The sequence below is a fragment of the Vulpes vulpes genome, unplaced genomic scaffold (assembly GCF_048418805.1).
Source record: "Vulpes vulpes isolate BD-2025 unplaced genomic scaffold, VulVul3 u000000643, whole genome shotgun sequence".
Taxonomy (NCBI): Eukaryota; Metazoa; Chordata; class Mammalia; order Carnivora; family Canidae; genus Vulpes; species Vulpes vulpes.
The window spans coordinates 140412-165769 of NW_027325793.1; the positions used below are offsets into that span (position 1 = coordinate 140412).

General features: G+C 38.8%; 1 protein-coding gene and 1 pseudogene across 1 annotated transcript in view; both read right to left on the reverse strand.

Moving 5' to 3' along the window:
- The window catches only part of LOC140597407 (piwi-like protein 1), a 135071-nt gene that overhangs the window by 24215 nt on the left and 85498 nt on the right, over positions 1-25358 (reverse strand). Inside the window, exons 4-8 of the mRNA XM_072745667.1 lie at positions 3006-3134; positions 2197-2411; positions 1320-1438; positions 610-690; positions 103-300 (exon numbers count right to left, since the gene is read on the reverse strand). Coding sequence (XP_072601768.1) covers positions 103-300; positions 610-690; positions 1320-1438; positions 2197-2411; positions 3006-3134 — 742 coding nt within the window. The remainder of the gene's footprint in view (positions 1-102; positions 301-609; positions 691-1319; positions 1439-2196; positions 2412-3005; positions 3135-25358) is intronic.
- LOC140597397 (FAS-associated factor 2 pseudogene) lies at positions 17978-22283 on the reverse strand (annotated as a pseudogene).

The following is a 25358-nucleotide window of genomic DNA, read 5'->3' on the forward strand; positions in this document are numbered from 1 at the left end:
TAGTGGTTTGAGAACTATGGGAACATCTTCTCGGGGTGGGGGTGGTGATCAAAGTAATGGGATAGGTTTGTTGTTTTTTTTTTTTTTTTTAAGCAGACTTACAGTGTAAAAACAATTGACCCGATTAATTCTTTAGAAACTTGCTCAACATCTTCCTTTCTGGTTTGTGGATCACGAAGACCTGTTATTAAATCATAAGCTGTTTGCATTCGGAGCAGTTTATGGTTCACATCAGCACAGAGGGTAATGCTGGTTTCATACTCAAGAATAGAAGTAACGTATCCAGGCCAGATGACCAGCCTGCAAATAGAACACGTTAGATGGGATTATCAAACTCCAAGCTCTGAGTATAGAGCAAGTGTCACAGGGCCCTAAAAAGGCACTTGAGAGTCAAGCCGTTTCATCTCTTATTTTTAATAAGAAATGGTCTTTTGAAGGACCTTTCCAATAGAGATTTACCTGCTGTGCTAGTTATACCTAATTTTTGTTAAACCATTTTATCATCAACCACAGGCTTACACATATATACCTACATATGTATGCATGTGAGAATCTATGGGATTTAGATGTATACATTACAAACATTACATGAAACTATTTTATACCAACTTGTGATCGAAGAACTCAGTGGCCTCTTGCTTGTTATAATAGTTGCGACCAACTTGCTTCAAATTCATCTGCTTCAAAATTCTAAAAATTGAAGAATAAGTTTTGTTGAAATAGTATGAATATTAAGCATTTGGTAATACACATGAGGATACATTAGGGGGAAAAATCTGCCAGCAACTTTGTATTACACATAATAAACAGATGTACCTGGTACAAGTAAATTATATTGTGAGGTAGATATTAAGGTCCATTTATCCTCTGTTTTCCCCTCCTTTCCCTTATATACAACAAACTGTCATGGAAAGACCATTAGGATATCCTCCATTCCCAGAAATGAACCAAAACATCTTTTGCAGATGATGTGCCTCCAATTTGGGATATTTGTCCACCACTGTTACTACAAAATAAAAAACCAGTGCATTTGCTCTAGGGAGAAATATGCATAGGCATGCATACTCGATGTATGCTCCTCCTTCCAGGCAGGTCCAGGCACAGGATATGGGGGTAGGCAGGGAGAATACTGAGGATAGGCCACAGAACTTAAGCATGTCTAGGTGAGGGTCAAGTCCCATTTCATCCCCAAGATCCGTTGCCCTCTCAGGATGAGGAGGTGTCAAGAACATGAAATTCTAGGAGCAAATGTCTATGTTCAATGCCACTGACACATGAACACAGTCATATCTCAAGGAAACTAAAGCTTATAAACACACCTTCTAAAGAGAATGTTGTAATAGCGTAAGCAGTCTGGTGAGTTGGGTGAGAGTTCGCTGATGAATTCAATGGTCAGCTTCACAACCTGGTTTTTCAGTAGGCTGACCAATTCCGTTTTCTGAGATAAAGAAAAAACAAGAGGGTCTAGCAGTCCTTCCGAAGACAATAAGCTCATTATTGAACCACAAATCAATAGGTCACCTGGGTATAAAACACACCAGTGTGACACATGCAGGGACAATACAAGACTTATAAGGCTAAAGTGAGGAGTCAGAATTAAACATTTACAACTACTTTTTTTTAACTTAAATGAGCTCCTGTAGATTATCCATTTGGTAAATAGATGTTTATTGAAAAAATATTAAGTCCTTCTAATGTTTTTGCTGAAAGATAAAAACTATTCAATACTTCATCAGCACTTGACCCATATTTGCCTTTGAAAATGTAAAAACATGTATATATTTTGCTCTCAGATTCATTTTAAGCACTGACATAAAAAAAAGCACTGACATGAGGCAGGAGGGAACATCAGTGATAAGCACACATGGCACGTGGGTGTTACAAATCCCATGGGCAAGAGATCTTCAGGTCTCCTCAAATCGTTGTACAAAAATGGTATTTGCTTTAAAACAGTGAAGATGTGAGAGGAAGAGAACAAAGGTCAAGAAAATGTCTAGGGTGACTGGGTGGTTCAATTTGTTAAGCATCTGCCTTTGGCTCAGGTAGTGATCCCAGGTCCTGGGATTGAGCCCGAGTTGTGCTCCCTGCTCAGTGGGGAGACTGCTTCTCCCTGTTCCTCCGCCCTCTTGCTCATTCTCTCTTGCTCTATCAAGTAAATAAAATTTAAAAAGAAAACATCCAATAACAGTACTTAACCGGCAACAGTAGCTTGTGAGGTAATAATAAAGAGCTCCCATCAAATATATGGCACTCTCCAATAAATGCTTTATGCTGCAAAAGCAATTCTGAACGAACTTTTCCATCCTCGATGTCTGGCATGTAGTCAATGTTGTACTTATATGTGACCTGCTGGGGGCGGGACGTCACTCGGAAATGGTTTGTGAATAGCTTTACAGGTCTACCCAGCGTGCCTGCAAAAATGAATTCACGTGTCAATAATGAAACAAGCAGACTGACTGTACCTAAATAATGTGGACATCCCAATACTGAAAGCCAAAGTTAGGCCAAACAAGGATATTAACCACCAAACACATAAACATTTACATACAGCTGATGTCCAGAGTATGTATCATCCATTTAGAGGAGTCCTCACTCAAGCAGACATTTAGAGAGTTAAAATAGAAGATTAAAATATTTAACAAGAGATCAGAAGAAAGATCTCTAACACAAGGCTTCCAACAGGGGGAGTGGGTGGGGAGCCAGAATAATGTAAATGTTGTAATTATGCTTAGGTTTCTTTTATCTAAAGTCTCAGTGCATTCAAAGAGCTGGGTCATTCTGTCTTAGTGGCTATAAAAGGAAGAGAAAAATGGAGAGTCCATCTAGGACTCTCTAATAGTCTCTGTTTCTGCAAAATCAGGTGCCATTACAACAACGTAAGCAGATTGGGAGGTTACCTCCACTCACAGTGATGGGATGAAGTTTTACACACACTCTTAAACACAAACATGCACAGGTTTCACGTGAACAATTCCCTCAGGCTGGGTCGTTAATGGCCAGCATACCTGTCGTGGACTCTCTAACATGTTCCAAGTACTGTCGGGTATCCACCACATGGTCTCGAAAAATGCCCCCAAAATGCTTTCTCTCCTTCAGTGAGGTTGCCCGCAGTCTAGTCGCCAGCTGGAGTTCCTCTACATGGAAACGGATGTGAAAGCCATGAGTCTTATACAATAAAAAAAGGGAGGAAACATAAAACCACAAAGGACAATATTAAACACCAGCTATTAAGTAAAACTAAGTTGAGGTCGCTGGAGTTAGGAAAGTTAGGACTGTCCAACAATCCAAAGGGTATTTCAGTCATTGGTCACCAGAAAGGGGGAATGGGACCTGGAAACCCCTCTGAACAAGAGCCCACCCCACATCAGTGGCCGGCCTGGCCAGCCCCACATCCATCCCCATGGAATCTGCTTTTGCGCCAGACACTTGTCCGGAGTGCAAGCAGAAACTTTGTCCTTAGCCAGCAGCTTTATAGGCCAATCACTTGGCACCTCACTGCCCTCTCAGGAGCACTGGAAAATGCTGACTGAATAAGCAGTTTATAAAAAAAAAAGTGCATGAAATTGCCTTTGATACAAAATAACTGAGATGTTCTTTTTAACAGCTACTGGAAAAGGCTCTATTTTTTAATTACATTGAAATATGCGTACAGACTTTACGAGGCACCATTTGGAGGACAAGACAAAGCAGTCTTTCAAATACCCTGAAAGAGGGGATTTATGAAGATGGAGGAGTAGGGTCCTCACCTCACCAGGTCCCCAACTTCCCTACAGAACTTCCAAACCATCCTGAACACCTACGAATGTGACCTGAGATTTAAAGAGAGAACAGCCGGAACTCTACAGAGAGAAAAGTTTTGGCTTCTAACAAGACAAGACAGGAAGGGGGAAAGGGAAAGGGAGAAAGGGAAAGGGGAAAAGGGAGAAAGGGGGAAAGGGGGAAAAGGGGAAAGGGGGAAAGGGGGAAAGGGGGAAAAGGAGAAAGGGGGAAAAGGGGAAACGGGGAAAGGGGGAAAAGGAAAGGGAAAGGGAAAGGGAAAAGGAAAGGGAAAGGGAAAGGGAAAAGGAAAGGGAAAGGGAAAGGAAGGAAGAAGCCTGGGGCAGGTGGGGGGGTGGGGAGCTGCAGGCCAGAGGAGATGGCTCCAGCCTGGCGGGAAAGCCTGGGCGCCCCTAGAGCCCAGCCCCGGAGAGGAGGGGCGTCGGGCTGAACCCAGGAGGGGCGGCGGAGTCCCCAGGCTCCCGGGGTCACTAGCAGACGAGGCACGGCCGGGGCAGAGCGCCCCAGGCCCGCGGGCCCAGCTCGGGACAGCGCTGGAGCCGCAGCGGCGGGGCCTCGGGGAGAAGCAGGGGGGCAGGCGGGGGCTCCGGGCGGGCGGGGCGCTGCACCTGCTGCCTTCGGGCGCCCGCCATGGCCCCGGGAGCGCGGTGCAGGCAGCACAGGCCCCGGAGCCCAGGGCCCGGGGGACACGGCCGAGGTCCTGCCTCCCCCCGGGGCGGGTGGAGGCTTCACAACTGCAGAATTAAGATCTCATCAGGCTGAAGTTAAAAATCAATTAAATGAGGTGCAATCCAAATTGGGGGTCCTAATGGCAAGGCATAAGGTGCTGGAAGAAAGAATGAGCAACACAGAAGACTCCTTGATGGCAAGGAAGGAAGCTGAGGAAAACAGAGAAAAACAATGAAAGGACCACGAGGAAAGGTTAAGGGAAATACATGACAGCTTCAGAAGGAAGAATTACGTATCACTGGGGTTCCAGAGAGCACCCAGAAGGACAGAGGGCCAGAAAGCATATTTAAACAAATCCAAGCTGAGAGCTTCCCTAATTCAGGAGGGGAATAGGCACTCAGACCCAGGAGATAGAGTGGTCCTCCCCCCAAATCAATAAAAACCGTTCAACACCTCAACACTTAATAGTGAAACTTGCAAATTCTATAGAAAAAGAGAAAATCTGTAAAGTAGATAGAGGCAGCAGATTCTTAACGAATATGGGGAGAATTGTTACATTAATAGCAGACCTCTCCTCAGAGACCTGGGAGGCCAGAAAGGGCTGGCGGGATTGATTCAGGGTCCTAGATGAGAAGAACATGCAGGCAAGAAAACTCTATCCAGCAAGGCTCTCATTCAGAATAGAAGGAGAGATAAAGAGCTTCCAAGATAGGCAGAAACTGCAAGAATATGTGACCACCAAACCAGCTCTGCAAGAAATATTAAGGAGTATCATAGGAAAATTAACATGCTTCCAGAAAATTTGTTCAGGTTTAAGTGAGCAGTTGAGATAGAAATGATTTATATATGCTGTGATTTAGTCTATGGGTTTATTTGAAAATTAGTCACCATGCAGTCTGTTTTTATAGTGTATGCATAATGATTGTACTATATAGGAAGGATGACGTGGTGTTACATTATCCCTAATAGGAACAACGCTTTTAACTGTTAAAGAGTAATCTTGCTTTCCTCAGGAGGGGGGAAAAAACCAACTCTACAGAGCTCCAGACATTCTGTACAATCCCTTAGAGGATGGGGCTTCTGCACACACTTTTGGTCAAAGAAGAGACTAAGGGCACATCTTTTGAAAACATTCTAATGAAATGACTCATAAACCCATTCCACCTATAACTGTAATTTAACTCAAATACCAATAACTAGAGCTTGGCTCAGCAGGGATTCCTTAGAGCGAGGCATAAAGCCTTGTGAAGGAAGCTGGGATATGCCACCCCAAAATATATATGTATATATATTTTTGGGAAGAGGAATCCAGAAACAAATCTTAGTGTTAATGTCTTCCCATATATTTACCTTTCCAGTATGCCGCCCTTGGTAGTCTAAAATTGCTTTTCTTTAGGCTATCATTTTTTCTACAAATGTATTATTGTTCTTTGCTGAAGACGCTATAAAGCCGACAGTTTTAAGCTGCTGCTTTGAGTTCCTCTTTATTTTTGATTTCTTCGGTGTGATGTGCACTGCAAACCTTTATAAATTTTTTCTTTTTTTTTTTTTTTTTTTTTTTTTTTTTTTTTAAATTTTTTATTTATTTATGATAGTCAGAGAGAGAGAGAGAGAGAGGCAGAGACACAGGCAGAGGGAGAAGCAGGCTCCATGCACCGGGAGCCCGATGTGGGATTCGATCCCGGGTCTCCAGGATCGCGCCCTGGGCCAAAGGCAGGCGCCAAACCGCTGCGCCACCCAGGGATCCCATAAATTTTTTCTTTTGATGATATCCTCTTGGTAATGAGTCCCCCCGGGGAGAACCTAAGATGGGTAGATGTGGAGTTTAGCCTCCCCCAACACCAGCACTCATTCTAGTTGTATCCTCATTGGAAGAACGCAGGCAAAAATGAACTCTTTGCTTGGTTGGCAATTAGCCTGGGGCTGGCCATCCCAGAGATGCAGCTGCCTACATGAGATTGTGAACTTATTGCGTCAGCTACACTGGTAGACTTTCTCCTAATATACTGAACACTGGAATCCTCAAATAAAAACCCCAAAAGATCCAAGGTCTTTCTTTCATGCAGAAAGGATTCTGTACATCAAGAACCAGGCATGTTGAGGTTTTCAACCTAAGAATCACTTGCTTTACATGGCGGTAACGTGCTTTTTATATGAAGAAATAAGAACCATTTACTTAATATCATATAGCTAGTTTTCTATCAGATTATCTTGTTTCTCACGAAACAGATTTTATACCATCTATATTTAAAGCAGGCTATTGAAAGAACTTCAATCCTATTCATCAATTACTGCTTTTTGGATTGATACTTAGTAGATAGGAATTCTTTCAGAAATTACATATGGCACATAATCCATATGTCACTGTTTTTTGTGAATCTGGGTATCTGGATCTCTCAGACATCCATCTCCAAGTATCTCATAGGCCTGGATTTTCTGTCCTTTTTCTCTCTGCAGCCTATATTCCTGCTTTTAGTTACAAAAGATATAAGTATCCCATCCCTGATTCTTATATTTTAATCAGGTAATGATTATTGACTATCAAATATTGTCATCAACAACATAATGTGTTCTATTTGCCCCTTTCCAAAGACAGATCTTAATAAATTACAAGTAAATAACAAGAACACAAGTCTCATTAGTCACAGTGGTGCTTCACAATTAAACACAAGATGTATCATCAATAAAATTCATGTTTTTCCATATTAACTTGAGAGGGATAAATTGTTCATAGTGAAATATGAAAGCAACATATGGGGAAATTGACAGGGCTGCACCGGTTAAACAAAGTTTGTTCAAATAAAAAGATTAAATCATAGATTAATCTGCTTAGAAATATGAAGAGGATACTTAGTATTTACATAGCAAATGATAAAACTGACATAGAGAAAAAGTCATTTGTACAGAAACTTGTAAAGAGCTTGAAAACCTGTTATATACCAAATATTGTTAGGTCGGTCATTTCTGAAATTTTATATTTAAAATTTTTTTGTTATTAGACACAAGTGCATCAAACACAGCTTTGACAAACAATTGTTTAGCAAACAATTAAAATGTATGTGATCCTATAAACAACATCTAGGCCAAGAAAAAGAACATTGCCTTACTCAAGAAACCCTCAAGCAATCACTTTCCATCATTCTGCAAGAACCCTATCATAACTTAGTAATAATTTCCTTATTCTGTTTGTTTTACTATCAGGTGTACATCCCAAAGAATGAAGTTTAGATTTACCTGTTCTTAACTACCCCCCCAAAAATCACATTATATGTATTTCTATGTCTTACATCTTTATCACAATTTATCATAAGATGCAGTTATGTTCTTGAGTGTGGTTGTGGTTAAATTATTGTTATAGGTCTTAATTATAATATTGTAATGATAATACCACACTCTATGCATTCTGTTGTTGAAAAATGTTTGGATATTACTCCCTACTGTCAAACTATTTTGAACAATGCTTTTCTGAAAATTATACATACATTTGGGTACATGCGGATATGAGTTTCTCAGGGGTTAAGATACAGTAGGTCACAGTTTATGTTTATTCCAGTCCTACGTAGATTAAGAATAAAGTGCTTCCCAAAATGTTGGTATTATGACGCTATTTAATTTAAAGATAAATGTTTTATTTTTGCTTCATAAATAAAATTACTATAGGTTTGGGGAAAAAACTTTAAAATACAGACTACAGTTTCTTTGTATATATTTTACTAAAAGTTAATCTAAACTTGTGGAATGATGGATAGTTCTTAGGAATATGTATACAAAGTTGATCCATAATTGAACATGGTTTTAATGCCAAAATAAATTAGTAAAGACGTGATCATTTGATTCTTATGTCTTTGTTTTTTATTTGTTTATTTATTTTTTATTGGTGTTCAATTTGCCCACATATAGCATAACACCCAGTGCTCATCCCATCAAGTGTCCCGCTCAGTGCCCGTCACCCAGTCACCCCCACCCCTTGCCCACCTCCCATTCTACCACCCCTTGTTCGTTTCCCAGAGTTAGGAGTCTCTCATGTTCTGTCTCCCTTTCTGATATTTCCCACTCATGTCTATGATTCTTATGTCTTTGAAATGTACTGTACTTACCCCAGAAATTTCTTTCCGAAAAGATATAATAAATTATTTAAAGCATTTAAAATTTTTTCTCTGTGCATTTCCAAATGGGCTTAACTAGGAAATTATTCAACTTTTTCAGAATAGCTGACATGATTAGCTCTATATGATTTCTGATCACTTAAAGTTTGGTAATTTAAGGATAATTTATAATTCTCTAGAAATCCACAAGTTTCTTTAAATTCAGATGTTCACTTATATTTTTATCACAAAATTCCTTCATCTCCCAGGGAACTACCAATCAAAGATAGAGTCAAGGATATATTTTAATGTAATTATAAAACTAAAGGTTCTAGTTTTACAACTCTAACAATATTTATCAAGCGAAGTGAAATAGAATAGTCAATAAATTAGTCTACTAGAATTATTTTAGATTGACAGATGATTTAATTTGGTATCATATCTCAATCATTTACATATGCACGCATGTGTACATGTATATATCAAAGAATTAAGTCACAGTTCAGTGTTTTGATTTTATCTTCATGAGAGAGCTATAGACTATACTCTTGAACATCTACTTAACTTGAACAATCTACTTAAATAAACTGACTCCTCTAATTATTTACAGTATACAACAGTATTGTCCCCTCTATGTTCCTTTTATGTAAAATCTATGTCTAATCACTGTGCATAAAAGAAAATGTATGGTACAGAATTTGATGACAGTGAAAAATAAGAAGTTTAAAATGATCCCTCCTGTCTAGACACCATTTGAATCGTAGGCACTTGTTGTGGTACCATGTCACTGTCTTGTCAGCAGGCACAAATGTCTGATGCCAACTGTCATTTCATTGGAAAATAATATCCCTTTAAAATTTTTCAATCAAGAACTTGCTGAAATTTTATTTTATTTTTATGTTTATTTTTTTTTAGAACTTGCTGAAATTTTAGGGGAAAACATCAGAACATGGTTCTTCCTTTAAGTACCAATCAATTTTCAGAATAACTCCAAATTTCTTAAAATTGTGTCTGCTTTTATTTAACATATAACTTTACTTTTATAAATCTTTCTTCTCTTACATATGACTCCCCAAGAATTACATCTTTAGTCTTCTGCTTTTTGAATATAATATATAGTAATTCCCAATGAATCACTTATTTCTCTACTTTCAATTTTATACTTAAAAAATAATTGGGAAATTTAATATAAAAATAAGCTCCTTTCTAAGGCCATGTTTGCCTGTTTTGACACCTTGCTATATGTTTCATCAATTCCTTAAACTCAACATGTGGAATTGGACTAGAACTTCAACCTTGGTTAGGAGGAAATAACAAAAACAAAACAAAACAAAACAAAACAAAAAAACCTCTTCTGTGTTAAACAATTAGACAGCAGACAAAACATAAGTAACATTTTTCAAATACTGGACAACAAGCAACATAGGACTATGACCCCTGGCATAAGTGAACCACAAAAAAGATGAGCCCTTCAATTGTACCAAACAACAAAGGAGGGTTAGCTGTAATGGAATCAAGCCATCTTGCCAAGTTGCAGAGATAGAGACCAAATTTTGGGAGCAGTCAAGAAAACTAGATTTGACAGGTCAGAATAAGAGAGCGGAGTGGGTAGTTGCAGAGACACACAACTCTGTAAAACCTCAAAGAATCTCCCAATTCTGTCACTGAGTATTGCTCTGTACATTTCATGAGAAGAAAATACCAGAAGCCTTGGAAAGAGCTACAGGAAAGGAGTAGAAAAGTTCCTGGAGCTCTCACAGGGCTGAGGATAACTCATGTGTCCACTTGCCAGTGTGGAAAGATCTAGTGATACACAGGGCATTAAGTAGAGTCCTCAGGATACTGCCTTAGTTTTGAAGCTAAATTAAGTATAAAAATTTCCCAAGACTTTTCTTACCAAGCTTAAAAACAAAGGACTTGGTATATTAACAGAGCATACATTCATGTAATTGGATTGCTAGAAAATGAAGGACACAGAGTAAGAACAAAATATTTGAATAACAAATAGCCAGAATTTTCCCAAGTTGCTAAAAAGTATATACACACAGATTCAGGAAAAATAAGAGTCCAAAGTAGTATAAAACAGTAAAGCAGGCTACGGAGCCTGGCTGGCTCAGTCAGTGGAGCGAGGGACTCCTGACCTCAGGGTTGTAAATTCAAGTGAAATATTTGTAACACATATATGTGATAAAGGACATGTAAGTTGAATATCTAAATAATCTTACTACTCCTTAGTATGAAACCAAGTAACTTAATTAAAATGGGGTTTTGATTTTATCATACATTTCACCATAGAAGATAAACGAACGGAAAATACACAGGAAAGGACGCTCAACATCATTAGTCATTAGGAAAACACAAACCAGATCACATATGATAGCACTACATGCTCAGCAGAATGGCTGAAATTAATAAAACCAATAATACTAAGTTTTGTTGAAGATGAGGGACAAAATGATTGTAAGAAATGAAATGTGCCACTGCACTTTGGAGAGTGGTTTGGCAGTTTCTCAGAAAGTTAAACTTGACTTTCCTAATGATCCAGCAATTCCTCTTATAGGCACTTACCCAACAAAAATGAAAATATATGTTTACACAAAGAACTATATTTGAATCTTTAACACAGCTTTATAAATAATAGCCAAAACCTGGGCATAAAAACAAAGTGTAACTATTTTTACATCAGAGAATACTGCTCAAAGGTGAGAGGGAATGTACATTCATACAAAAGGCAGAGGAAATAAGAAGGTAGTAGGGAACATTTGAGTCCACAGACATCACACAGACAAAGACATATGGAGGGGTGAGAGGACGTGGCATTCAGTAAGTACCTATTAGATAATTGGATAAGTTACTGTTTCTCTTGTATTTGAGTCATTTGGTTTGAACATTGAGTCAGAAGATACAGGCAGCTCATGGTGGGATTCAGAATCTGATTTTCTTGTAATATTTATAAGTATTTTGACAGGGTAAGGAAAAATCTTGCACAATTGTTATGATGATTAAGTGTTTAACTGTGAAGACACAACAGTGTCTGGGACAAAGTAACCACTGCATAAATGCATGCTATTGTAATTATTAGGCCAAATAGATTTGTCTTTTAGAAAGATCTCTCATCCCAGAGTGTACAGGACACGTATGAGTGGATGCAGTTACACGCTGGGAAATAGTGGCAAGGCATTTTCAATCATTTACAATGGAGATATTGAAATCCTGAAGCATCTTCTGTCTTGCCTGGACACCTGGAATGTTCATCATTCTCTCCTGCTATGGTAAACTATCAAATCCTATCAATTTTTCTAGATGCATGTGAAAGTTTATATTTTTCAGTGAAGCTCATCTACACCACCATAATTTCAACATCATCTCTCCTTCGTAATATTATTCCATTGACTCGATACTTTTAGTGTTTATAACTCCATCTATTATATATATAATTTACATATTGATGATCTCGATCCAGTGACATAAGACAGTAAAGTAATGATTATGTTATGAATTCTAATGATTATGAACTACAAAGCAATGGCAGGTAAAACTTTTAAAATAATTTTCTTTGAATAAATTAATTGTATCCACAAAAATATTTAGATTTTCAGTATTTAATTTAAAAAAACCTGCCTTTTTCTCAAAGGAACAGCATTGAATTAGTTATTATAATGGAAAAGAAAAGAGTAGGTGAACTATGGATAACAATCAATCATTTGAACTAAAGTAATTAATGATTTTGATATATTTTCATCGATAGAGAACAGAGATTTCAATAGACTGAAGTTTCCTTAAAAAAAAAAAAAGAAGGGAACCCTGGGTGGCGCAGCGGTTTGGCGCCTGCCTTTGGCCCTGGGCGCGATCCTGGAGACCCAGGATCGAATCCCACTTCGGGCTCCCGGTGCATGGAGCCTGCTTCTCCCTCTGCCTGTGTCTCTGCCCCTCTCTCTCTGTGACGATCATAAATAAATAAAAATAAAAAAAAAAAAGATGATTTTAGTCAAGTAAGTCAGGTGAGCTATAACTGCTATATAATTCTAGAAAAAAAATAATGAATTCAAGATTTTTAATTTTTAAAATGTAGTTTGATTAAACAGCAATTCTGGCACAAATATATTTGTTATGGTAAAATACACATACAATTTACCATTTTAACCACTTTCAAATGTGAAATTTAGCATTTACTTTACATTCACAATGTGTGAAAACCATCACTTCTATCTAGCTCCAAACATTTCTATCAACCCCGAAAGAAACCAACTATTATCTTCCCATCACTTCGTGCCCAGCCCAGCCCCTGGCAACCACAGATCTTCTTCCTGTCTCTATGTATGTGTCAGGGTGGATTTTTGATATAAATGGAATCATATAATATGTAACTTTTATGACTGGTTTCTTTCCCTCATTATAAAGTTTTCAAGCTTGATCCGTGTTGTAGCATGTGCTAGGACTTCATTATTTCTATGGCTGAATAATATTCTTTGTATGTATTATGTCACATTCTGTTTATCTGTTCCTCAGTTGGTGGATATTTGCATCCTTTCTACCTTTTGGCTATTGTGAATTTTGCTATGAACATCTACATACAATTTTTTGTTTGAGTAATAGTTTTCATTCTTTTGAGCAGATACCTAGGAGTGAAATTGCTGGGTCATATTGCCATTCTCTGTTTAATTTACTAATCATAAATCTTTCTATTAAGATGTATTCTTTGCTGTGTTGATATTATGGCTAGGGAATCTGATAGAGATTATATATATATGTGCAGGTACAACTTCACATACCAATTATTACTGTAACATATAGAGAGATATGTATCACAGATATGTGTATACATGTGTATATACATATATATGTCATATATGATAGGCCTGAAAAGTAATCTATGTTAATAGAAAATGTTTTCCTCATAATATGTATTATTAACTATAATGCTATTGATTAATGACTATATGCCAGATTTTGTATTAAGTACTAAGATTTTGAACATGAATAAGTCACCTTATACATGGTTCTTGCCTTAAAAAAATTAAATCTAAATGAATACAGAAAAAAATACAGGAGAGCTAGGGAGAAACGAAAGGTAAGTCTGATCCATAATGGGACAGATAAAAATCTTGTATGCGTTTAGAATTGAAAAACAAAATTTATGTGGCCTTTCAATCTGAAGATGCTTATATGAGGGGAGGATCTATTTAATAAGATCATTCTATTGCCAAGTTTCTAAAACATCAAGAGCCAGGGCAAATGAAAGTTGGATGGCTTTGGAAACTAAAATAAACTAGCAAATTGTACTTACTGAACCTGGATCCAAACTGTATTCTGCCAATCTCCTCTGAAGCTGGGAACTGACTTTTCTGTATACTGGTTTCCAACATGGAATCACATTTCAGTTAGGTCCCCACCCAGATGGAAGCACAGATGCAGTAGTGGCTGAAAGATTCTTTTGAAACTAATAAGCTGGATTTCCTTGAGATTCAGGAACACTACATGAAAAGGTTTCCAACTTTGGATTTCTCGCAACTTTGTATCTCTCCTGCTGTTCCCTATGAAACTAGGAGAAGATACTAGAGTAGATTATGTGGTTCAGATCATTTTACCACCCTGGTGAAGTTAAAATCCATAGCAGATGGATTTCAAATAAGCCTTCCACCTCAATACTGCATCTCAGTCTTCCAATCCAGATGTATATATTAGTACTCTTGATGCAATCACTAAAAGAAGTACTTACAGCTGTATAATCAGCTGCAAAATAACTTGGTGTAATTCACATGACTGGTTTATTTATTTATTTTTTAAGATTTTATTTATTCATTAGAGACAGAGACAGAGACAAGAGAGAGAGAGGCGGAGACACAGGCAGAGGGAGAAGCAGGCTCCATGCCAGGAGCCCGACGCAGGACTCGATCCCGGGACTCCAGGACCACGCCCTAGGCCAAGGGCAGGCACTAAACCGCTGAGCCATCCAGGGATCCCCACATGACTGGTTTATGACCAGCAACATCTCTGTCAAAATGACCATTGTGTGACTATTTAAATATTTTGGTTTTACTAGATTCTTCCCCTCAGGTGTTTAATAACTATCAAACAAGAATGAAGAGCTGGGGGGATCCCTGGGTGGCGCAGTGGTTTAGCGCCTGCCTTTGGCCCAGGGCGCGATCCTGGAGACCCGGGATCGAATCCCACGTCGGGCTCCCGGTGCATGGAGCCTGCTTCTCCCTCTGCCTGTGTCTCTGCCTCTCTCTCTCTCTCTTTGTGACTATCATAAATAAATAAAAATTAAAAAAAAAAAAAAAGAATGAAGAGCTGGGTAAAATGGTGAAAAACTTCAAAGAGGTGGCCAGCATCCCTGACTTGGTTTATGTATACAAATTCTGACATGGGGGAACCCTGGGTGGCGCAGTGGTTTAGCGCCTGCCTTAGACCCAGGGCGCAATCCTGGAGACCCAGGATCAAATCCCACGTCGGGCTCCCGGTGCATGGAGCCTGCTTCTCCCTCTGCCTATGTCTCTGCCTCTCTCTCTCTCTCTGTATGACTATCATAAATAAATAAAAATTAAAAAAAATTAAAAAAAACAAATTCTGACATGGGCATATAATAAATAAGTAGCATCTATAAGCATTTTGTATACAGATAGAGAATGTTGCTATTACCTGTTTATATTTTTTCTTTCTCTTGATTGAATGAAAGTTACTTAAGGAGAGTTTGTTTTTTTTCTTTTTTTTTTTTTTTTTTATCCCAAACCCCACAAAAGTCCAACCTACTGGTGATAGATAAATGATCAATTAAGAATGAGTGAATTCAGATGAAAATTCTAGGTATCTTAATGGTTTCTAGTGATGACTTTCAGGTTCATGTATCTAAACTCTTCTTTCCATTTTCAGACAACATGCTATTTATAATGGGCTTATTCATACTACATTGATATTAATCTTTTACCAGAATGATTTAATCATTAATGATTAAAAATGATTTTTTTGTATAAAACATTTAATGTTAACCTACAACACAATGGGAACTTTTATGAAAAAAATTTAAAGTACACTAGATTTCTTCAGTAAATTATCACGTAAACTATTCAGGCGCAGTACCAAGTTGGGACACTGCATCTTTTGTGGAGGGATTTCCTGTTTGCTGCATTCCTCACAAGTCCTAAAAAAAAAAAAAAAAAAAAAAGGAAACAGTTGCAAAGTGGAGCTCCTTGTTCAAGCACCAGGTAATACTCCCCTGATTTTGCATTCTGGGGGTTATCACTCTTTCCTCCCACAGTTATTTTCTGAAACTCTTTCCTTGGCCTTGGCACCATTAGCAATTTTCATAATGACTGCTCAGCTGAAGATTCTAGGTTCCTTATTATTTTTTAAGAGATATTCTCTGATCATTTTTTATCCAAACATCACAGTGGAGGCAAGCAAGGACAAAAGAAGTATTTGCTGCAGGAAATTCTGCAGAAGTGGAAGAAAAGACCAGAAATGCCCCACTAACTGCAGAAATTCAACGGACTCCAACTGGGTGTCTTTGCTTGGTCATTTCCCATGTCATTCAGTTGAATCTACAACGTCAGTTTTGGGATGCAGAAGAGAACTTGAAACAAGTGTTTTTTTTTTTTTTTTAGGCTGATGGCTTGCTGTTTGATAAACAGCTGAAACAACCCGGAGGTGATCTGGAAATGAGCGAATCCTTGCAGATCATCGGCTTCTCAGTATTTTCTCCCTTGCAGGTCCCATGGAGTTCCGAGGTCCTTGGGAGTAACAGATTGTACTGGCTTTAAGTGACAAAATGTGCATCCTTCCTGGAGGAGGAAGGGAGATGACACCTATGCAGCAGCCCTACGGTAAGGAGACAGGAATGGGGTCTGAGCAAAGCAGGCTTGTTTCCACATGGACTAGGAAGGAACATGTGCTTCAGATAAAACTTCCTGAAACCTAAAGTAAATGGGTAGGCCATCCCAAGAACCGTACCGACATACACTTTTTCTTAACAGTCTGGCATCTGACCTCCTTCCCTGAACAAGTATTGAAAGGCCAAGAGACATAACGTGCACGTTGTAGAATAAGATGCAGACTGAATTAAGGAAAAAGTTTTACAACTTCCCAAAGATGTGTGGGCAAAACACCCAAAACAATACCCAACCTAGAGAAGGCCCTTAAAATCCTGCCCTTCTGTGTACTGCCGGGGAAATAGCTATGAGTTTGACAGGGAGGGAGACTCAAAGTTATGTGGGAAAATTCCTCTTTGCATGGTTGTAAGCATGAAGCAGACTTCACATAAGGCTGAATAGAGAACATGCTTTATCCTGGTATCCATTCCAGATACCTTTCATGCCAATAGACAGTGACTTCCCACTCATCTGGCCTTGAGGCAGCAGTAAACAAAATGGAATAATCGGCAGCGAGGAGCAGAATTAAATTAAATTTTCCTAGAGATGGTGTTTTAGACATCTGTGCCAAGACCACTGGGTAATTCCCGGGCTCCCTAGGTGGTGCCTTGTGAGGTTCCTTATTCTGTCCCTTACCCATGTTTACCCCAACCAATGTGGGATGCAGAGGAGAAGCCACGTACATCACTGCTACCTAAAAGAGAAAGAGTTGCCCTTAGATTTTAGGGAAGCAAGAGAGAAAGCCTTTGGAGACTGCAAATCTACCACGTTATGTTTTATCTTGATATGAAGCCTGGCCTCAAAGCATGCTAGGCTCCAGTTACTTCAGTAGGTTGCTGTGTTACAAGTCTGCACCAGTCTAGCTATAGAACACTTTGGAATATTTGCCAGCTCATGCTGACATCTGTTAATAATACATGGCATGACCCATGTACCCATTACCATAAACTCAACCAAAGAAGGGACATCCATCCAGAGGTTAAAAAACCCCTATTACCTCAAAACAGCAATAGAGGGAGAGGATTAAAACCTGCCTCCAGCAGGTGGCTATATCAGAAACTAACTGTACCTTCCAGCAGTTTACACACACCTGGAGTTCTGTCTTGGCTCCCTTCAAGGTTTCTAGTTCTATCCTTGAACCACCACCACCACCACCACCACCCACTTCTCCCACTGATACAGGCAGGGCACCATCATGGGGTTCTGCTGGTTCTACCATTGACCCTGCTAGTCCTTTGATAAGGCACCAAGATTGGCAATTCAGGAACACTCGGGGCTGGGCAGGAAGAGCACGTACACATCAGAAGAGGAATGAAGAGCTGCTATCCTTTGGTTCAGATTGCATAGTAACCATCTAGTACAGATTCCAAGGGACAACTGCAGTTAATGAGTATACACAGAGTTCACACTGCATATATGGGGATATCTGTACAGAGACTTTGTGGGGCAATGAACTCCAGATTTCTCCCAATACTCCAAGCGAGGCGCATAGATGGTAAGAAAGGACAGCAAGAGTTGGACAAAAAAGAACAACCTCTCTAGGAATGTGAGAGGGACAATGGCAAAAATAAGCACAAACCAGCCCAGGTCACCTTTATTACACTCTTGTGGGCTAAGGAGCCCAGAGCATGAATTCATGGGCTTAAGAATTGGCTCTTTATCAAATAAAGTTAAAAAAAAAAAAACCCAGCTATGTTGTGGGACTCAGGAAATTTAACAAAACCCCCTACCCCTGGACAAGCAGAGCAGGACTGACTATTTTGGGCTGCACCCACCTTGTGCTGACCTGCTTATTACTTAGGGGCACAACATTGTCAGTCTCATTCCTTTGGTCATTACAAAGCAACAAAAAACATTTAGAAGTTATTCATAAAATGTGGGAAGTTCAAGGAACATCTCTCTTCTGTGCCTCTTCTCTGGTGGTGGGAGAAGCAAGTCGTCAGGAGATGCTGCAGTAGTAGCTGGTTGATAGATGTTTTTTTCCACTTTTATTTTTCATAAAAGCAAGGATGAATGAGAACTAGTGGGAATGTCCCCTTCCCCAGTTGGGACAATGACTGGGTCGAAGTCCTTCGACCTTTCTTTGGAAGGTGTGTGGTGCAGAGGCAGTAGGGAAGGGTGGGCTTGCCAGTGGGAACGTTCACTGCTGACCTTCGCACACACACACACAGGTGGTGACTCTTTTGGGCTGCATGGTTTCTGATCCTCCCTTAGGATACAGCAATCTTTAAAAAAATATTGTATTATAATAATAATATGAATTTCTCTCTCGGTTTTTGTTTGTTTGTTTGTTTCTCCATTTCGTTTAGGGATTAGGAGGGGAGAGGGAAGAAAAATGTCATTCATCTTTCAGGTCCTGAACAGAGAACTTCTGTGTGGCTAAGTCTGGCCTCCTGAAGTGTGGGGGTGTTGGGCCACTCCTCTGAAGGGATGCAAGGCAGCACCCGCCGGGGAAAGTTGGCTTCAATCTGAAACTTTTCAGGGCTTTCTTTCAAGGAGAAGAAGTAGTCATGGATTACTGTTAGAGACTGCGAAAAGTGGAATCATCTCTCTACTCGAGAATCATTGGCTAATTTGAAAATGATCTTGACACTTTCAGGGTCATCAGGGGAAGGCTCTGGGGGCAGATACTCCAGCTTCCCCTCCTTTTCCTCTTGTAGATTCCGCGCACCTCTCTCCTCTGCCAACTTTTGCTGTTGCACCTCCTCCTCCTCCTTGCGCCCCTTCAGCTCTGGCTCCTCCCGTGTCTTCCTTTCCTTCTCCTGGTCAGCCCTGAGAGAGGCCAGATAGGCCTCGTCTTTCTGTTGTCGCAGGACCTGGGTCTGATTTCGTTCTTCCCTTTCAAGGCGTTCTGACACGAGGTAAGTCTGGTTTGCATCCATGATACATGTCAGCTGGTTAATAAGGTCATCGGGTCCCACTGCAGTCGTTCTCTGATCCTTCAGCATAATCAAGGCCAGGAATGGATAGGTGTTCCCTCCTAAACCCTGCAAGACCCTATATCCCTCAGGTTTATTTGCGGAGCATGCCCAGCGAAGCATCCTAGTGTTTATTAGGGAAATAACTTCAGGGCCCAGAGTGTGTTGCAACAGAACTCATCGGAGTCCTGGGGATCATCTCCATGAAGACAAACCAAAAGCAACCAAAGCTCCCGCTTGGCATCGTTAAGTGCCTGGCTGTACGTTCCCTGGTGGAAGGCAGGGTGTGCCCTCCCATATTTCTCTTCAAAAGAGAGCATAAATGAAACAATGTCCCCAACGGGGTCAGTGACCCAGCTGCGAGGGGCAAACCTAAATATATCAAGTATTGTGTAGGTAAATCGGAATGGAAGCATTATTAAGTAATAACCCCATCCAGGCAGCCCCCTTGGCTGTGGTCTTGCAATAGCCTAACTGTAGAGCCTGTGCTCAACTGTATTAACTTGCAGGGGTCAGGATGGAGGTGGGTTGAAAACATCTGGCACACCCTCTTGTTCATTCAATCGGTCCTGTACAGCAGCCTCTATGTCCCAGTAATGCTGTTCCAAGGGATGGCAGCATTGATCCATAGTTGCTATGCCAGTTAGATCCTGAAACTGCAGCAGTTTCTCTGTCTGCTCCTGGGTTATATCCGGCTCCTCAGGCGCTGCCATTTGGCCGCCGCCTCTACGCTTCTTAAAGGAATGATTTGATTACCTCTTATTGTAACGTAATTTCCTGTTTTGATTTTCATACTCTGGGTGTTTTGTTTTGTTTTGCCTGTTTAAAAATTTTCCTCTAATTAAGTTGCTGATTTTAAAAATACATTACTCAAGGTTGCTTTTTCTTTGAACAGAATGAATAACAGTGCAGAATGACCACATTTAAAAAAAAATTACGCTTGAAACAGTACTTAATTCCATGTTATTTGCCATATTCAATTCGGTTTTCTTTTGTTGCTTAGCCCTATAAGACTACCTTTATATAAATAATATTTCCTTTCGAGCACTAGCCATATGAATTAACAAATGTCATACCTGAACTCTGACTGAATCATATTAATTTTGTCTTAATAATTATGTAAAAAATAATTATGTATATGTGCATACTTTTTTGTGGGGAAGGAGTGTAGAATAAAAGAAAGAATGAAAACAGATCCAGAATATTTTTTCATTAATGTATCTTGAAAAAATTAAAATGTACTTGTCCATACAAGTACATCTTTATTAAGATGAAACTTTGTTCATAATAAATAATTCTGCTATAAAACGTCTTAAATCCATAAGCTTTGTCAAAATGGTAAAATTGCTGAATAAACTGGCAACATAACTGGAAAGAAAACACAGACCTATGCACACAAACACACATTAAATAAGTAGCCATGAAGTCACAGTTTGACCCAGTGAAGAATTTAAAACTAGAAGCAAAAGGTAGTCCTTTTATAAATTGCTGATCTCCTCATACACCTTGTTGCTACGTTAGTTGTTTTGCTTAGGAAAGAGGATCATTCTGACAGCTACAATTTGTGTTTCTCTATAAAATTGGAGTTGAAATATTATAAGATATTCTTATGATCTGTTTGATATTTTTAAGAGTATTATTTATACAATATTGAAATAATGAGGAGACATCTAGTCACATGTTTTTTATTTACCAAAATTGGGCATCTTCTATTACCTCCATGGTGGCATCCAAGCCATTTCCCAGTTGGCTTTGTTTAGAGAGGTAAAATTAACTCATTCTCTCACCATCAAATGCCTAAAAGCCCAACTGGGAAATAGAGAGTAAGTAAGACCAAGAGAGATGATATTTATTGTCAAAAGGGATAACAGCTTAATAACTTAGTTATGACTTCTATAATAAATAAGTTTGTATTACATAGATATCACATATGTAATATTTAAATATTACAAACATGTTACTTATATAATGTATAAATATATAGTTACTCATATATATTAGTATATGTATCAATTGTATATAGATAGCATTGCTATTTCTTATATATATACCTACACACACAGAAGTATATATTGCATATGCCCTGTTTGTGTGTGTGTGTGTGTGTGTGTGTGTGTGTGTGAGTTAGGAAATTTTAAAACAAGATCTCAATTAGAAATTCAGGTCCTAAAGACCATTCTAAGACATTATACTTTATTTGCTATGTGAGTTGTGTCTTGGAGCAATACTTCTGAAAGTTTGTTGCTTAAAGGAAGCATTGTGCTATACATTCCTACCTTAATGCCAGTTAATAAGTGAGGTAGGGGAAAGCGTCCATGAAGCTCCCTGGAACCTATTTGCTATACTACTCTAGGAACACTTTTAGTTATCTAAGCCCTCCTTATTGTTGTTATTTTTGACTTCATATATCTAGGGATCAATATATACGAAGTCATCTTTAACATCTGAGTACAACTCTGTTCCCATTATTCACTCACAGTCCTAAACACGGGATTTGGCGATTTAGCAGGTATTCCTTGAGTGCCTACTGTTGGTCTAGGTACTGAGTGAGCTATGGCTGGAAATACAATGAAGAGATTCCCATACTCATGAACTTAATAGTTTAAGGTAGACAAGGAAATGATCATATAAAATGCAAAATATAAGTGGCAGCATCTATAAATATAGAAAGCAGGTATTTCCTTAACTTTGAATGGCCAATCTGCATATATATGCAGCCCTCTGGACTGAGACCTGCAGTGCTCTGGAATTCAGCCAAGCCCAGAAATGATTTATTCTGGAAATTTGCTCACAGAGATGGGACTCAAAACATGTGGCTGATTCATTTTTGAAAACTTTTATTGAAGATGTAGAGACTTTTTACCTTTATTTACTTTTAGGTAGAAGTCAAATATTTCTGAGGGCTGTGGATTACTGCAAACTGAGTTTTAAACTATCCAATGGTGTTAAACTTGATCAGATGCTCTGAAAAGATAGCCTGAAGTTTTTTTTTTTTTTTTAGATAGCATGAAGTTAAAAGTAAATTGAAAGACTGTAAACCTATTACTGTTTTCAATTTGAATGTTAGTTTGTGATTTGAAATTAGTGTGGAAGAAAAAAACAAATATCCAGTGATTAAAACTCAGAGCAGCATTGCTAAAACATTGCTCCAGAGGGGAGGGCTATGAAAATCCTATACAAATACATTCAAGAAGAGGTTTAGTTTTAAAAGGCAACAAAGGCAGTAAAATCTGTATTTTTCCATTCACAGTGTAAACTCTTTTAAATGCTCTTTAGCTACTTGCTTATCATATCTACCAGAGTTTAATGTAGAGAAACATGCTGAGTAGAAAAGTGAGCCCACATGAAGGAGCCTGGAAATGTTATAGAGCAAAGCTTTTTCAAAAAGTATTTATTTTCTATATGGCCAACAGCAGAAAGGCATGGGACACTATGGTGTACAGAGAGTTAAACTGTGTGCGTGTCTGGGGGTGGGGTGGCAAATGTAAGAAGAAATACTAATTCTGAGCCCTCAAAAACCTTTCCACTTTTCTGATAGCAAACTCTATTTGAATATGCATGTTCAGCCTCTCCTAAGAGAAATCTTGTTCCTAGCCAAGAAAGGTAATGTCATATCAATCTAAACATTCAGCTATACATTGAATGTGCTGATCTGGTCATTAGGAACAAGGATACTGGTTACACATGCACTATTTCTGTTACCTGTTTCCTAAGAGATATCAAGATAATTGCTTTTTGTGCTTCAGTAATATTCTATGCATAATATTTCACTTGCTGCATTATTTTATAAGTATCTACCTCTGTATATATCTCTCTGCTTGAGGACGGGTACTCTTAATTGTCTTTCTGTTTGCAACACCTAACTCAGTGCTTGGCAGAAGGTTGGCACATGGTGTTTAATTCAAGGAATGACTATGTTTTTTGGCAGGCCAACTTCCTCTATAACTCACCAAGTACGGTTTTCTTTCTTTAAAGACTTTCTAAATAGAATGTATAAGTTAAAGGGCAAGAATTAATTATTAACAATTTGCCTAAGAAATTAAGTCTCTAGATGGCATAAATCATATGCTATCAGTAACATTCATGCTTCTGTTGAAAACCTATCAACCCTTCTACAATTTCAACTTACAATCTAAAATGTGAAAATATTCAGCTGGAGATGATCAAACCCACTGGGCTGGACAGAGCAATAGGTCAGCACCTTTGCCCACATCCACAGCCTGGAGGTGTTAGAAGGTAAGCAGCGCCTTCATCATTCTGGCAATCTATTTTAGTCTAAGTCTACATCAAAAGCCTGTCAGGGCTCAGTGCTGATAACAAAGCACTATCGCTTTTCAAAGTGACAGAGCATAGTGACATATCAACACTAGGACTTAAATGAAAAACCCCTTCTAATTTAATGGGGAATCTGCTGAAGCTGTATTCAGCCCAGAATCCTGGTTTTCAATTAAAACTTTTTCAGGGGATCCCTGGGTGGCTCAGCAGTTTGGTGCCTGCCTTTTGCCCAGGGCGTGATCCTGGAATTCCGGGATCGGGTCCCGCATTGGGCTCCCGGCATGGAGCCTGCTTCTCCCTCTGCCTGTGTCTCTGCACGCCCCCGCCCCCATGTGTATCATGAATAAATAAATAAATCTTAAAAAAAAAAACTTTTTCATAGCAAGAGAAAAGTTTGGCATATCCTTTCCTTTTTTGAGGCAGTTATGGAATTGTGTGGAGAAGACAGTAGTATGGTGTAGAGATGGCCCGGTACTAGCTAAGTACGTATGAGCCCTTCTCATCCACTAATTGCAGTTCCAACAGCATAACAAAAGTCTTACCTAAAACTCATACTGCTGAAAAGATCCTTTCTCTCAACACAACTTTTCTTCAATGAATGTTTTTTTCTGACACAGAGCATAAGAAGACAAAGGGGAACAATATATCAATTACTTACTACCTGCTTGTGCCAAGTACTATCAGTATAGGGAGGGGAAGGGGCTCTCACCTATGTTATTTCATGTAAATATTACCTATGCTATTTCATTCCTACTAAGGTATAGAATGTAGATGTCTATTTTCATGTTTTGTTCATACAGAAAAAGAAACACATGAGTAATTAAGCAGCTTCTGTATGGTCACACACCCATTAAGGGGTAGAGTTGCAATATGCCCACCTAGTCTTTTATATTAGCTACAATATTGCTAAAATTTAAATGTGGAGAACTATGGATAACATCAACGTGCTGACATAATTAAACATTTATTTATTTATTTATTTATTTATTTATTTATTTATTTAATGGTGTTTCTCACTTGCACTTTCCTTTTTAAAAAAAGATTTCATTTACTTATTCGAGAGCGAGAGAGAGGGGCACAGACACAGACAGAGGGAGAAGCAGGCTCCCCGCAGGGAGCCCGATGAGGGACTCGATTCCGGGACCCTGGATCACGCCCTGAGCTGAAGGCAGACACTCAACCGCCGAGCCACCCAGGCGTCCCTCACTTGCACTTTCCTTAAACGAATTTCTTGAAACATATATCTTAAAACAAGCTTCGTTTTTTGGGTATCTTTTCTTAAAGGTTTTATTTAAATTCCAGTTAGTTTCGGGTGATTAACAATTACATGAAGACCTAAAACCGTAAGAGTTTTAGAAAAAAACAGGGAAAAAATATCCCTGATATTGGTCTTTGCAATGACGCATTATATATGACACCAAAATTATAAGCAATAAAACCAAAAAAAAGTGAGATAATATCAACTTAAAATACTCTTGCACAACAAAATGAAAAGCAACCCATGGCAAGGAAAACGGTATTTGCAAACAGCACTTAACATCTAAAATATATAAGAAAATTCAACAGCAAAAAACAATCTGATTTAAAATGGGTAAAAGATTTGAATAGACTGTTTTCCCTGAAGAAGATATGCAAATGGCCAATATGTACATGAAAATGTCCTTAACATTACTGATCATCACAAAAGTGCAAATCAAAATCACAGTGAATGTTACCTCATACTTGTCAGAATGGCTATCAGGAAGATAAGTGATAACAAGTGCTGG